The sequence below is a fragment of the Nylanderia fulva genome, unplaced genomic scaffold (genome assembly GCF_048542155.1).
Source record: "Nylanderia fulva isolate GAGA-0341 unplaced genomic scaffold, ASM4854215v1 Scaffold32, whole genome shotgun sequence".
Classification (NCBI taxonomy): Eukaryota; Metazoa; Arthropoda; class Insecta; order Hymenoptera; family Formicidae; genus Nylanderia; species Nylanderia fulva.
In genome coordinates, this window is record NW_028190390.1 from 61,526 (window position 1) to 75,717 (window position 14,192).

General features: G+C 26.2%; 2 protein-coding genes across 3 annotated transcripts; both read right to left on the minus strand.

Moving 5' to 3' along the window:
* Positions 1-277: 277 nt before the first annotated feature.
* Positions 278-9,785, minus strand: LOC114945656 (G protein-coupled receptor Mth2-like). Of its 2 annotated transcripts, none has more exons than XM_085484834.1 (6): positions 8,309-9,785; positions 3,423-3,480; positions 2,855-2,933; positions 2,361-2,542; positions 1,851-2,022; positions 278-1,307 (listed from the first exon to the last, which is right to left on the minus strand). In XM_085484834.1, exons 1-6 carry the CDS (start codon positions 9,323-9,325, stop codon positions 1,076-1,078), a joined length of 1,740 nt encoding a protein of 579 aa, XP_085340960.1. In that variant the 5' UTR covers positions 9,326-9,785; the 3' UTR covers positions 278-1,075. The 2 variants fall into 2 exon arrangements, with proteins under 2 accessions (XP_085340960.1, XP_029177760.2); XM_029321927.2 differs by lacking the exon at positions 8,309-9,785 and adding an exon at positions 4,658-4,832 and having other exon boundaries at positions 3,423-4,030.
* A 1,231-nt stretch (positions 9,786-11,016) lies between these two features.
* Positions 11,017-12,547, minus strand: LOC114945716 (uncharacterized). The gene is made up of 3 exons (XM_029322008.2): positions 12,343-12,547; positions 11,855-12,020; positions 11,017-11,341 (listed from the first exon to the last, which is right to left on the minus strand). The coding sequence occupies exons 1-3, from the start codon at positions 12,410-12,412 to the stop codon at positions 11,017-11,019; spliced, it is 561 nt and encodes a 186-aa protein (XP_029177841.2). The 5' UTR covers positions 12,413-12,547.
* Positions 12,548-14,192: the final 1,645 nt, after the last annotated feature.

Here is a 14,192-nt window from a genome sequence, read left to right on the forward strand (position 1 = left end):
GAAGAGTCTTTATATTTCTAAGAATAGCGCAAGTAAGAAATAAATTGATACGCAGCAAAAGTCAAATAATAAAAATTTTGTAGTTATTAATTATTTTCTAAATGTATATTAAATTGTAATTATTTTATTCATTTAAATATTTGTATATAAAAATTTGTTCTTAATAACTAATCAATAATGCATTTGTACGAAAAATTTTATTTATTTCACAAATTTATTAATCTCATTTGTTATCTTTAGACTACAAAAATATTATTAAAAGATAAAATTATATAGATATCTTTTATCAGTTTATTATTTGCCAACTCTTATACATTATCATATTAGTTATAATGCATGCACATATAAATTAAAAACAAATTACTTATTCCAAAACCGGTTTAGATTCCACTTGCATAACTTTGAGAGTTATATCATGAGTATTTATTTGATTTGGAATTAAAAATTGCGGTAGATCCGATAGCGCTGATGCTGTATTTAATTTTTCACACTCAACTTTTGCCGAGGAAAAAAATTTTTCAAAAAAATTTTATTTTAAATTTATCAAAATTCACCAGACGGCATTCGTCTCTACGTGAAAAAATCTAAAATTTAAGTCCTAATACGACTCTCTACTCTGTGAAAAATGGGCAGCCCGTTGTGCCTTTTAATCCGAAACGTCCGACATTGTATATATAATTACAACTTATAGTAATTTCATGTAAATTTTGTAACAGCTTTCTAAAGTTCTACAAATATTGAAATTTGAAAATAATATCAGCCGCTACAATTAACAATATTACAAATATTTAAATATATGTCAAGAAATGTAGCATATAATCTTATTTGAATTTGAAAAAGAAACGAGACAAAATAATATAATTTTGCTACGAAATCCGCGAAAATATGTATAAATTATAATTATTAATCTTAAACATAAAGATCAGCATAAATAAACATGATTTCCATTTTCAAATAAAAATTAAAGGTCGGTTAAATCAGTGTGACTTGCTCGTCCGGAAAAACTCATCTTCTCCTGTATGACTATTTCTTTTGACGTGGTAATAATGCTCGAAAATGTTGCATTCGATCCGTGTCAAGCATTTGACGACAAATCGAAGCCGAATCGCTTGAATAACATGCGCTTGATCCTTTTTTTCCACAGAAATATGATAAAGGTGCACAGATTCTTAATAATGTCCAGTAAATTAGTAGCACACGAGTTGTAAATTGATACATTTTCATATAATAATGACGCTGTTATCATGAGCCATTTTATGCCTATTACGATAAATAGCACAATAAATAGCTTCAGATATAGATTAAACCTGCAAACAAATATATAATTTTTATAGTTCTTGTGAATATATAATGTATTTTGTGAAATTTGAATGAAAAATGAAATTTATTTTGTGTATAAATCTTATATGAAATTTTTAAAAAAGTTTAAAATTTGTATTTTTGTGAAATACAGGTGCATTTATTAATTTGATTTTCGTTATTAATTGTCATTTTTTTTAGAATTGCATAGATTTTCGAAGAAACAAGTAAAGTGATATATACTTGAAAATATTACAAAATAAAAAGAGTAAATCGGCGAATAGAAAAGATGTCGTCTGCAAATGACAATCTATGGCCAGTATTTATAATCTGAATTTAAATTTAACTAATCAAGCTTGGACTTAAGATTAAATATAAGATCGGACTATAATTATTAATACCGGCCTAACACTCTCTTTTATAAAAAAAAATGCGAATCGATCAATTATGCGATGCTGTTTGTATAAATGTTAATAAAAATGTTAATAAAAGTAGCATAAATTAATAAAATAGATTATTATATCTCAATGCAACAATATCTAAATACATACCATTTTTTATTATCGTTATAGCACTTGCTCTCCGAATCTATCAGACGATGACCCGTATCCTTTTTGTAACGTCCAATTTTTAATACCGTAGAAATAGATAAACAAATGCTACTAATAATGCACATACTTTTGAGCACATAGTAATACAATATAAACGCAATTATATTTTCCCCTACAAGTGTGCGATGCAAAAAAAATATATTTTTGTATAATACTTATTTAATTTTCTATATCTTGTTTATGTGTAAAACATATTAAACATAATTTAAGTTTTAAATAGTTTATATAATTTTTTTTCAATAAATATATTCTAAAATTAATAAGAAATAGGCCAACTAAACAAGCAAGGAAATTTTAGATTAAATAATTTTTATTTTAATATTTTAGTTGGCCATTTAATTGGTTTAGTTCTTCATGTTAATGTTTGAGTTTACGCAAGTTGCTAATTATTAAAATTCTTCAAATATTTTAAAATTAATAGAGTTATATCCGTCAGTGATGTATACTCACCATCTAATATGCAACCGCTTGTGCGAAATTTTGGTTGAAAAATTTCTGGCACGCTTGTAATAAAATCCATAATACTACAAACGATAGCCAGGATAAAGGGAATTCCCCACGCGTAGATTGCATAAAATAACAATTTCTTTCTCTGTTGCTGTTTCACATTTCGTTGTAACGAATAGAATGTTCTGTGAGAAAAATTATGTTATATTTTGCCAAAAACGATAGAAAAAAAATAATGCAAATGCACATTAAAATCATTGTTTTCGATCGCGGTTCTCAAAAACTTATTCTATATAAAAATAGACATTATATACGACTATACGAATTTTACCATGCATTCATATTATTGATTTAATGTGTATATGCAGTTAACATATAACATGTGTATTATATATGCAAGAAATTATTCTATATAAATCATTTTCTTTTAAATGTTGATAATTACATTATATATATAAAAAATAAAATTAAATATAAAATATTCTAGAATTACTTGCCTGAATGTCCACCATATATCGAAACTCATTATATTTAACCAGAAGAAGCTTGCCAAAAAACAAAAGTAGATTAAGAAGGCTGAAAAATGGAATAAATAATATTTTAATTATTTATTATGTCTAAAATTCTATTCACTTGTCATTATATTTCACTTATTCCGCGTCAAAATTTTTGCAACAATCTTTATAATAAATTTTACTAATATTAAATTAAATAATGTTTCGATTTTTTTAAGACATACATTATTGAGGCAAACATAGATTGATTAGATGTCAAATTGCAAAATTCAAATTTAAATTTTACTCATTATTAATTTTTGCGTTTTTAAGATTTAAATTATATATTCAAGAAATAGTAAGATAATAAATAATAAATTTGCAAAAATATAATTATATATTAATATATATATTAACATATAATAATATATTAATATATTATATAATATATTAATATATAATATAATATATTAATATATTAATATATTATAATAATAGAATAATATATTAATAACAAATATATACATTTTATCGATTGCATCTAGTTATGTAATTTACATATATACTGTACCTATTGTAATGCAGACGGAATCTTGCACAGCATTCGTTCTAATTATAATATTCACAATGTCAATTCCGTATGCAATAGACAAGGCACCGATGTAATTCCGCAATATGAAGCCGTGTACATTTCGGAGTTCTGGCAGTATAGAATACACGAGAAATATCGGCAGCAAAAATAATAAAGATCCTATGTCGGCGCCCAAATCTATGTAGTTTATTTTATTCATTTCTACTGAAAGATTACTATTAGGCGCTGTTACAGTAAAAATCTCAAGAGTGCTGCTGGAATTTTTAAGCAACTGATCGTTCTCTTCTTCAATCCTTGTCAAATTCTCATCATCATTACATGTGGAGTTGATGCGACAATCTTCGTATTGGGTATTTTTGAAGGGATTTTTATACGAGTCACGTCGCAGTTTTTCTGTTTGATCGCTATAATGTGTCGTAAAATTTGCGTTCAATTCGTCATTTTCTTCATTTTTGAAATTTTGAGATTCCGCAAACGAAATTACGAGAAGAAGCGCACAGCACCACATTCTGGGTTTTTTTCCATACATCGTTAATTTTTTAATACATTATGTAAACACTTATCATTTTTTAGTAATTATTGATATGCTGTGGAAATAAAATTACACTAATGAAACGTTAAGCTACAATAATTTAGCAAGGCTTTTTTCTCAGGAAAGAATTAAGAATCTGTTTTTAAAGAATCTTTTCTCGTCAATTTATCAAGAAGAAATTAATGACAGAAAGACACTTCAATTGAACAGATCATTAATCGATATAATAATATAATGTAATATAATACTAATACTTTTATACTTTTAAACAATTTGGACATAATTTATAAAACTGAGAATCTGAAGATATTTAAAAATAATTAGATATCAAATTAATAAAATTTAATCTATATCATAAAAATAATTTAGATAATGATTGAAAATAATTAAATAATTAAACCAACAAAAGCTAAATCAATCAAATTATTATGTAGATATTCTACATAATACAGAATATCTACATAAAAAGTTTTTTGTTGATTTAATTATCTAATTATTTTTATGATGGATTAAATTTTATTAATGTAAATTTAAGAATAATAAATAATTGAAAAAAAATACTTAGCTGATTTAAAAGTGCAAATGTACAAATGTAATAAAATGCAATTATTATCCATTTTTTTTTATTTTGCGAAATATCAAGATTAAATCTAGTTTTTATTCCGATACTGTTATCACTAACAATTATAATTAATTTTTTATTTCACTGGACTCGATAAAACTGACACTGTTTTTATGACTTCTCTCTCTTCATAATATATGATGAAAGAAAATATAAGAGAAACGTATTCGAACGAACAACGGGATGAGACTATCGAGGATGCAAGTCTTCGACATTGAAGCAACCTGATGCAAAATATATATGGCGGTAGAAAAAACAGTATAAGAAATGTCTGCACATATAATAACTTCACTAAAGATTTAATTATACCAAAGATATGTACAGTCAAGGAATTTATCTAGAAAAGCATTTAAGTACAAGCTCGTAAAAAAAATTTTAGCCACTCTTTTATATCATTATTAAAAATGATATAAGTATTATTTAATAATTCTGTAATATATTTTTACTTATACATATAATTTGTTATCTTTTCTATGTTTTTTCGTTCTCCAATAATTTTATAATTATACATATTATGAATTAATCAATTCTACTCATGAATATACGCGTCCATAATTTTGCGACGGCCCATATAATTTTTATGCACAAATTATTAACAGATAATAATTCATTAGTTATCAACAGAAGTAAAATAATTCATATATTTTATAGCAAATTAATATATTACAAAAAATGGAAAGAGATAAATGTTAATATTGAGATTTGCATACATAAAGATATGCACATATAAAATGAAACGTAGAATAATAGAGGATAATGTAAGGATTTTTGGGCGCGTGCTTGTTCGATAATTAATGTTTCGCCACTATCGCGGATCGGGAGAGGATATTTTATCCGGAAATATTAATTTAGGGTGCAAAGTATATTGTATTTCACTGCATTTAGTCGTGTCACAAAGATCTCATACAAACTTTTTACTCTCCACCGAGAAAAACCGTGTTACGCGAATGCAAGTCAAATTTTATCTGCCTCTTCGAGGCCGCGCATTGTCTCGCTTCTCTCGATCATTCCTCGATCTTATTTTTATTTTTAGGTGATTAGACTCTCTTTATTTTGAGGTATTCTCGCTTTTTATTATGTTCGGAAATCAAAATTTATCTTCGTCATGTTAGTCGCTCGTTTATTTATTTATTGTTTTGTGTCACCGGTCGCGATATCCTTAACACATGTCGCTTGTAATTTTAATTTTTATTTTGTATATATTTTATATGCTTGTGACATTTATCGCCACATTGTTAACACATCGGTTTATCGTTAGTCGCCAAATTCTTGCATTCTGTCCTGCTAAATATAAAATAAAAACAAAATACTTACTATTCCAAAACCGGTTTACCTGGTTTATATATCCAGTTTTTCAAATCCAAGTTTTAATCTATATTTAGACGAATTTATGTTGTGTGTGATTATACATTAAAATTCACAAAAATTTTATTATATAACAATTCTCTTGATTTTAACATTAAAATATAATACAATTAATCTTTTTGTTCTTAAAATTTTAATAAATTATCCATTTAAGATTTAAGTATTATCATTAAAATATAATTAACGCGCGCGCTTATATGCAAGTAGATACATACTAATCATTTTAATAAGTAAAATATTTATTTTATATTGATTCTACATTGATTGGGTATATTATACCGATATATTATAACACACAATACACATATTACACTGATTTGGGTATATTATATCGATATTATAACACATAAAATATGCGTTAGACATTCCTTTCTTTCGATTGCCTATATTATTAATAATATTCGCAGCAGATGTCAAAGCAATATTTTTGACAGTATAGTATATGTACAAAATGTTCCCAGTAAAAACAGTGTAATCATTATACGCATATTTTTAATTACGATAATCTTATATAATTATTATTATTTTTTTATTTTTATTTTTGTTTTTAAAACATTTTTTTTTTGTTCTTTATTTTTTATTTTTTTAATTTTATTATTTAAAAGTTAAGATTTTGTTGGCAGCAGGTGGAAGTGTTTTTTTTCTTAAAAAATTATTTATTATTTATTTTTTGTTTTTAAAATGGTTTTTTTTTGTTTTTTGTTCTTTTTTATTTTATTATAATTATTCATAAACTTTTTTTCTTTGATTTACAATCTTCAAAAGGATAATCAAATCAAACTTGTTTTAATGAAGACAAATTAGAATGTTGATTGTACAAATATATAATTATAAGGAAAATACAAAGAATAATTAGTGAAGAGAATATTCGTTTATATTTTGCATAGAAATTTAGAGTTCAGTCCCACTGGGTGAACTTTTAACGTGACAGTTATGCTGTGCGTAAAAATTCTTGTCTTGCATAGCTACTTTAGACGTGATAGTGCTCGATGTTACAGTCGTCTGTCGAACGTGTGAACCGCATCCAAATCGCTTCAGTAACATCATCTTGATCTTCTTTTTACATATGAATGTAATAAAGGTGCAGAGATTCTGCACGATGTCTACGAAGTTAACAGTAAACGAGACGTAAATGAATGATCCAGTCTGAATTTCTTCAAACCAAAATAACGCTGGTAGCATAGACCATCCTATACCCACGCCAAACCCCATCACGACAAACCGCATAATAAATAACTTCAGATACAAATTAAACCTGCAAACAAATATATATTTAAATTTGGATATCTTTTCAATAAAAATAATACTATTTATTAATTAAGAGTTTAACTATTTATTAAAAAGGCTATTTATTAATATTATAAATATAAAGCCCTAATAATAAATATAAATTAAAGGAACAAGAGCCATAAAGAAATTTATTTAAAAATACAACTATTTATTAAATTTACTATTTACTAAAAATGCTATTTATTAATATTATAAATATAAGGCTCTAATAATAAATATAAATTAGAGGAATAAGAGCCATAAAGAAATTTATTTATTTTTACTCTACATATTATATATCCTCTATCTTTATCTTTAAACCGATATATGTAAAATCAAAACACAAGCAATTTTATACAGGTAAATGAAAGGCAAGTTTAAAATAAGTAGTATAATATGGAATATTTTCAAACTTACCTGAATGTGCACCACATATCAAAGCTCATTATACTTAACCAAAAGTAACTCGCCATATAGCAAAAGTATACTAAAAAGGCTGTAAAAATAAATAAAATTAAAGACTGTAATAATAATTAATAAATAATAATATACAATATTATTAATATAAATGTAATATGTAATTTGCTCTTATAGTTGAGAAATAAATAGAGCAGGAAAGGGGTCAAAACAGCTACGCGAAATATAATTTGATCGCAAATACAGCTTTATTTAGTAAACAAATTTTTTCCATTAAATAAAGAAACTTTATATATACCTAATTACTTCGCGTTGCTCTTTTGGTCTATTTCCTGCTCCTTATATATTTTTTTATATATTATACAATATTTTCCAATTTACCTGAATGTGCATCACGTATCAAAACTTATCGTAATTAGCCAAAAGAAACCCACCAAAAGACAAAAGTAGTTTAAGAAAACTGCAAAAATGGATAAAAATACAGACTGTATTAATAAATAATAATATATTATTTATATAAATATAAATGTAATATGTAATTTGCACTTTTAGTTGAAATATATAAGGAGCAGAAAATAAGTGATTTAGATATAAATATATTCTACCTTTTGTAACGCAAACAGAATACGGTAAATCACCCGTTATGATAATAATCACAATGTCAATGCTGTATGCAACAGTCAGGGCACCGCTGTAATTGCGCAACATAAAGCCGTGTACATTTCGGAGTTCTGGCAATATAGAATACACCAGAAATACTGACCCCGTAAGTAATGTAGATACTATATAGAAACTCAGATATATAATTGGTATGCTATAAATGAAGCGCTCTATATCAGTTATCTCCTCATTCTTGTCATAAGTTTCGGGACAGTAGGTCACTTGGAATTCATTCCCGTCGACAACGGCGAGACAATATGATGTCGATTCAACAAATTTTTCATAATAAATTAAATAAATAGAACCGTTGGTAAAAATCTTATAATCGTACTGAAAACCTTTAGGAAGCAGATAGTAATCTTCTCGACACGAATCATAAATGGACAGCTCAAACAATTCGTTCACTCTCTTTTCGTTCTGCGTCAAATCGTTTGTGTATACCTTTGGAAAAATGTATTCAATTCCTTCAGGAATGCAGTTGCCATGAACCAGACGCTCGCCAAGAGAACAGCAGAGGCGAATGCAAGTATCATTATGACACATTTCGTTTGGGACGATGACAGTTTCATTAGTATCTTTGCTGGAATTTTTGAAGACTTCAAGTGACATAGAATCATTCTTTTCAATTACATTTTCATAAACTTCCTGAGTCGTGAAATTCCTTTTATGATTGACATATGTCGAATTTGTGTTAGATTTCATCGATTTTTGCTCATCATCTTTATTCTGCATTGAATGCTTGTAACGTTTATGTTGAATCGAATCATTACCCTCGCGTTTATTATTCATATGAAATTCATACTGCAATATGTCATTTTGTGTATTATTTATCAAATTTTTATGCAAATCATGTCGCAGTGTTATTGTTTTGTCATTATAATTTGTTGTAGAATCCGTATTTATCTCGTATCGTATCGTCAAATTATCATCTCTGTTGGTGGAATTTTCCTGCGATTTCGATAACGAAAAGACGAGGAAAAGCACGGAACACACAAATGCAAACACTTTGCCACTCATTATTTGACATAACAATAATATATTTTAGAATAATTATATAGATAATCAAATTTAGTGTTTATAATTTTTCATATAAGTTTTAAATCTTTAATAATTAAAAAACGTCAGATTATATTTCTGCATATACTTTTGCTTTTGTATTAATTGCAATAAAATGTGTCAAGTACAAAATATAATAGAATTAAATTATCCTATTTTGTTTTTCAGCAAAATCTCGAAATGTCGATTTGATTTTAGCACTATATTACTATTAATATTGATAATTGCACGTCTTGAATTTTAATTATCTCACTAGATAAAGTTAGTATATATTATATCACTGTATCCGGCTTTTTTCTGAGAGAAGAATGCACAAAATACATGTGCCTGCGCGGAAGAGAAGCAGAGACCACCGAGGACGACGAGTCGTCGATAGCTTTGTGAAAAACTGTTCGTCTACTAGACTATATAGGGCTATACACATATAGCTTTTACATACTATATACAAGGAAAATAAGAAAAATTATTGAAACTTCTACTGACGATAGCTCCACCAATCCAGCAGCAAAAGAAAAAATACTCTTGACTGTTTTTTAGATATTTAATGCTTAAATGAAGAGTCTCCATATTTCTAAGAATACCGCAAATAAAAAATAAATTGATGCAGCAAAAGTCAAATAATAAAAATTTTGTAGTTCTTTATTATTTTCTAAATGTATATTAAATTGTAATTATTTTATTCATTTAAGTATTTGTATATAAAAATTTGTTTTTAATGACTAATCAATAATCCATTCGTACGAAAAATTTTATTTATTTCACAAATTTATTAATCTCATTTGTTATCTTTAAACTACAAAAAGATTATTAAAAGATAAAATTATATAGATTATATCTTTTATCAGTTTATTATTCGCCAACTCTTATACATTATCTTATTAGTTATAATGCATGCACATATAATTTGAAAACAAATTACCTATTCCAAAACCGGTTTAGATTCCACGTGCATAACTTTGAGAGTTATGTCATGATTATTTATTTCATTGATTAGGAATTAAAAACAGCAGTAGATCCGGTGGCGCTGATGTTATTTAATTTTTCATTCCCAACTTTTGATGAGGAAAGAAAATCTTTCACAAAAAATTTCATTGATTTCTGCAAAATCAATAATTGAAACTAATAATTAATTACGAAAATGTAAATCATATTGGAGAAAATAGTAATTTAAACCGAATTATTGTGATCATAAAAAATCTAAGATTTCAGTTATTTAAATATTAATGTTACAATAATCTTATGATAAAATATTTATTTAAATTAAATTATAAAAAATATAATAATATTATGAATTTTTATTACAATTCATAATATTAATAAATAAACATATTTTTATTTGATATATGTATAATAACAACTTATAGTAATATCATGCAAATTTTGTAGCAGCTTTCTAAAGTTTTACAAATATTGAAAAATTGAAAATAATATCAGCCTCTACAATTAACAATATTATAATTATTTATATCAAGGAATGTAGCATAACCTTATTTAAATTTGAAAAAGAAGCGAGACAAAAATATATGCTTTTGCTACGAAATCCGAAAATATGTATGAATTATAATTATTAATCTTAAACATAAAGATCAGCATATAAATAAACATGATTTTAATTTTCAAATAAAAATTAAAGGTCGATCTTATCACTGTGACTACTTGCTCGTCCGGAAGAAATCATCTTCTCTTGCATGATTTTTCTTTTTACGTGGAAATAATGCTCGACAATGTTGCATTCGATTCGGATCGAGCTTGTGACAACAAACCGCAGCCGAATCGCTTGAATAACACGTGCTTGATCCTTTTTTTCCACAGAAATATGATAAAGGTGCATATGACAGGTGCATAATGTCCAGCAAATCAAAAACATACGAGTTGAAAATTGATACATTTTCAGATAATACTTCCGCTGTTAACATAAGCCATTTTATGCCTATTAAGATAAACAGTACGATAAATAGCTTCAGATATAGATTAAACCTGCAAACAAATATATAAATTTCATAGTTCTTGTAAATATATAATGTATGAAATTTATTTTGTGTATAAATCTTATATGAAATTTTTAAAAAAGTTTAAAATTTTTATTTTTGCGAAATACAGGTGCATTTATTAATTTGATTTTTGTTATTAATTGTCATTTTGTTTAGAATTGCATAGATTTTCGAAGAAACAAGTAAAGTGATATATTCTTGGAAATATTACAAAAAAAAGTAAATCGGCGAATAGAAAAGATGTCGTCTGCAAATGACAATCTATGGCCAGTATTTATAATCTGAATTTAAATTTAACTAATCAAGCTCGGACTTAAGATTAAATATAAGATCGGACTATAATTATTAATACCGGCCTAACACTCTCTTATAAAAAAAATGCGAATCGATCAATTATGCGATGCTGTTTGTATAAATGTTAATAAAAATGTTAATAAAAGTAGCATAAATTAATAAAATAGATTATTATATCTCAATGCAACAATATCTAAATACATACCATTTTTTATTATCGTTATAGCACTTGCTCTCCGAATCTATCAGACGATGATCCTTTTTGTAACATCCAATTTTTAATACCGTAGAAATAGGTAAACAAATGCTACTAATAATGCACATACTTTTGAGCACATAGTAATACAATATAAACGCAATTATATTTTCTCCTACAAGTGTGCGATGCAAAAAAAATATATTTTTATACTTATTTAATTTTCTATATCTTGTAAATGTGTGAAACATAATTTAAGTTTTAAATAGTTTATATAATTTTTTATTCAATAAATCTTCTAAAATTAATAACAACTAAGCCAACTAAACAAGCAAAGAAACTTTAGATTAAATAACTTTATTTTAATATTTTACTTAGCCATTTAATTGGTTTAGTTCTTCTTGTTAATGTTTGAGTTTACGCAAGTCTCTAATTATTAAAATTCTTCAAATATTTTAAAATTAATAGAGTTATATCCGTCAGTGATGTATACTCACCATTTAATATGCAACCGCTTGAGCGAAATTTTGGTTGAAAAATTTCTGGCACGCTTGTAATAAAATCCATAATACTACAAACAATATCCAGGATAAAGGGAATTCCCCACGCGTAGATTGCATAAAATAACAATTTCTTTCTCTGTTGCTGTTTCACATACGAATTTTACCATGCATTCATATTTTTGATTTAATGTGTATATGCAGTTAACATATAACATGTGTATTATATATGCAAGAAATTATTCTATATAAATCATTTTCTTTTAAACGTTGATAATTACATTATAAAAAAGAAAATAAAATATAAAATATTCTAGAATGACTTGCCTGAATGTCCACCATATATCGAAACTCATCATATTTAACCAGAAGAAGCTTGCCAAAAAACAAAAGTAGATTAAGAAGGCTGAAAAATGGAATAAATAATATTTTAATTATTTATCATGTCTAAAGTTCTATTCACTTGTCATTATATTTTACTTTTTCCGCGTCAAAATTTTTGCAACAATCTTTATAATAAATTTTACTAATATTAAATTAAATAATGTTTCGATTTTTTTAAGACATACATTATTGAGGCAAACATAGATTGATTAGATGTCAAATTGCAAAATTCAAATTTAAATTTTACTCATTATTAATTTTTGCGTTTTTAAGATTTTAATAAATTATATATTCAAGAAATAGTAAGATAATAAATAATAAATTCGCAAAAATATAATTATATATTAATATATATATTAACACAATAATATATTAATATATATATAATATATTAATATATTAATATATTATAATAATATAATAATATATTAATAACAAATATATACATTGTATCGATTGCATCTAGTTATGTAATTTACATATATACTGTACCTATTGTAACGCAGACGGAATCTTGCACAGCATTCGTTCTAATTATAATATTCACAATGTCAATTCCGTATGCATCAGACAATGCACCGATGTAACTTCGCAATATGAAGCCGTGTACATTTCGGAGTTCTGGCAGTATGGAATACACGAGAAATATCGGCAGTAAAAATAATAAAGATCCTATGTCGGCGCCCAAATCTATGTAGTTTATTTTATTCATTTCTACTGAAAGATTACTATTAGGCGCTGTTACAGTAAAAATCTCAAGAGTGCTGCTGGAATTTTTAAGCAACTGATCATTCTCCTCTTCGATCCTCGTCAAATTCTCATCATCATTACATGTGGAGTTGATGCGACAATCTTCGTGTTGGGTATTTTTGAAAGGATTTTTATACGAATCACGTCGCAGCTTTTCTGTTTGGTCGCTATAATGTGTCGTAAAATTTGCGTTCAATTCGTCATTTTCTTCATTCTTGAAATTTTGGGATTGCGCAAGCGAAATTACGAGGAGAAGCGCACAGCGCCACATTTCGGGCTTTTTTCCATACATCGTTAATTTTTTAATACATCATGTAAACACTTATCATTGTTTAGTAATTACTGATATGCTCCCATACAGCACCGTTAGATTGCAAAAACATTACAACAATCTTTCACCGCAATATTGCAATATTGCAAATTCACTGCAAAATGTTGCTACATCATTGCTGTTGAATTGCAGCAATGTTAAAATGTCCGCTTTTTGGAAGATAATAAAATTATTGATTATCGTCAACATCTTTTATTGTATAATATTGCAAAAAATTATTTTATTACAGTATTATACCCAGCAAATACCAAGTTACAGTTATATAATTGTTAGTTGTAATTTTCCACTCAACAATATAATTGTTATAATACACGTATTATATTTTTGAGTGGGAAATTACAACTAACAATTATATAGCTGTAACTTGGTGTTTGCTGAGTAT

Bases quoted from the DNA above. Each gene is read 5' to 3' on its own strand.
- LOC114945656 (XM_085484834.1), bottom strand. From the start codon at position 9,325: ATGAGTGGCAAAGTGTTTGCATTTGTGTGTTCCGTGCTTTTCCTCGTC. The intron at 2,934-3,422 runs GTACAGTATATA...TCCATTTTTCAG, and splicing joins TTCCGTCTGCATTACAATAG to CCTTCTTAATCTACTTTTGT. The intron at 2,023-2,360 runs GTGAGTATACAT...GCACACTTGTAG, and splicing joins AAGCGGTTGCATATTAGATG to GGGAAAATATAATTGCGTTT.
- LOC114945716 (XM_029322008.2), bottom strand. From the start codon at position 12,412: ATGGATTTTATTACAAGCGTGCCAGAAATTTTTCAACCAAAATTTCGC. The intron at 12,021-12,342 runs GTGAGTATACAT...GCACACTTGTAG, and splicing joins AAGCGGTTGCATATTAAATG to GAGAAAATATAATTGCGTTT. The intron at 11,342-11,854 runs GTATGTATTTAG...ATTTGTTTGCAG, and splicing joins TATAACGATAATAAAAAATG to GTTTAATCTATATCTGAAGC.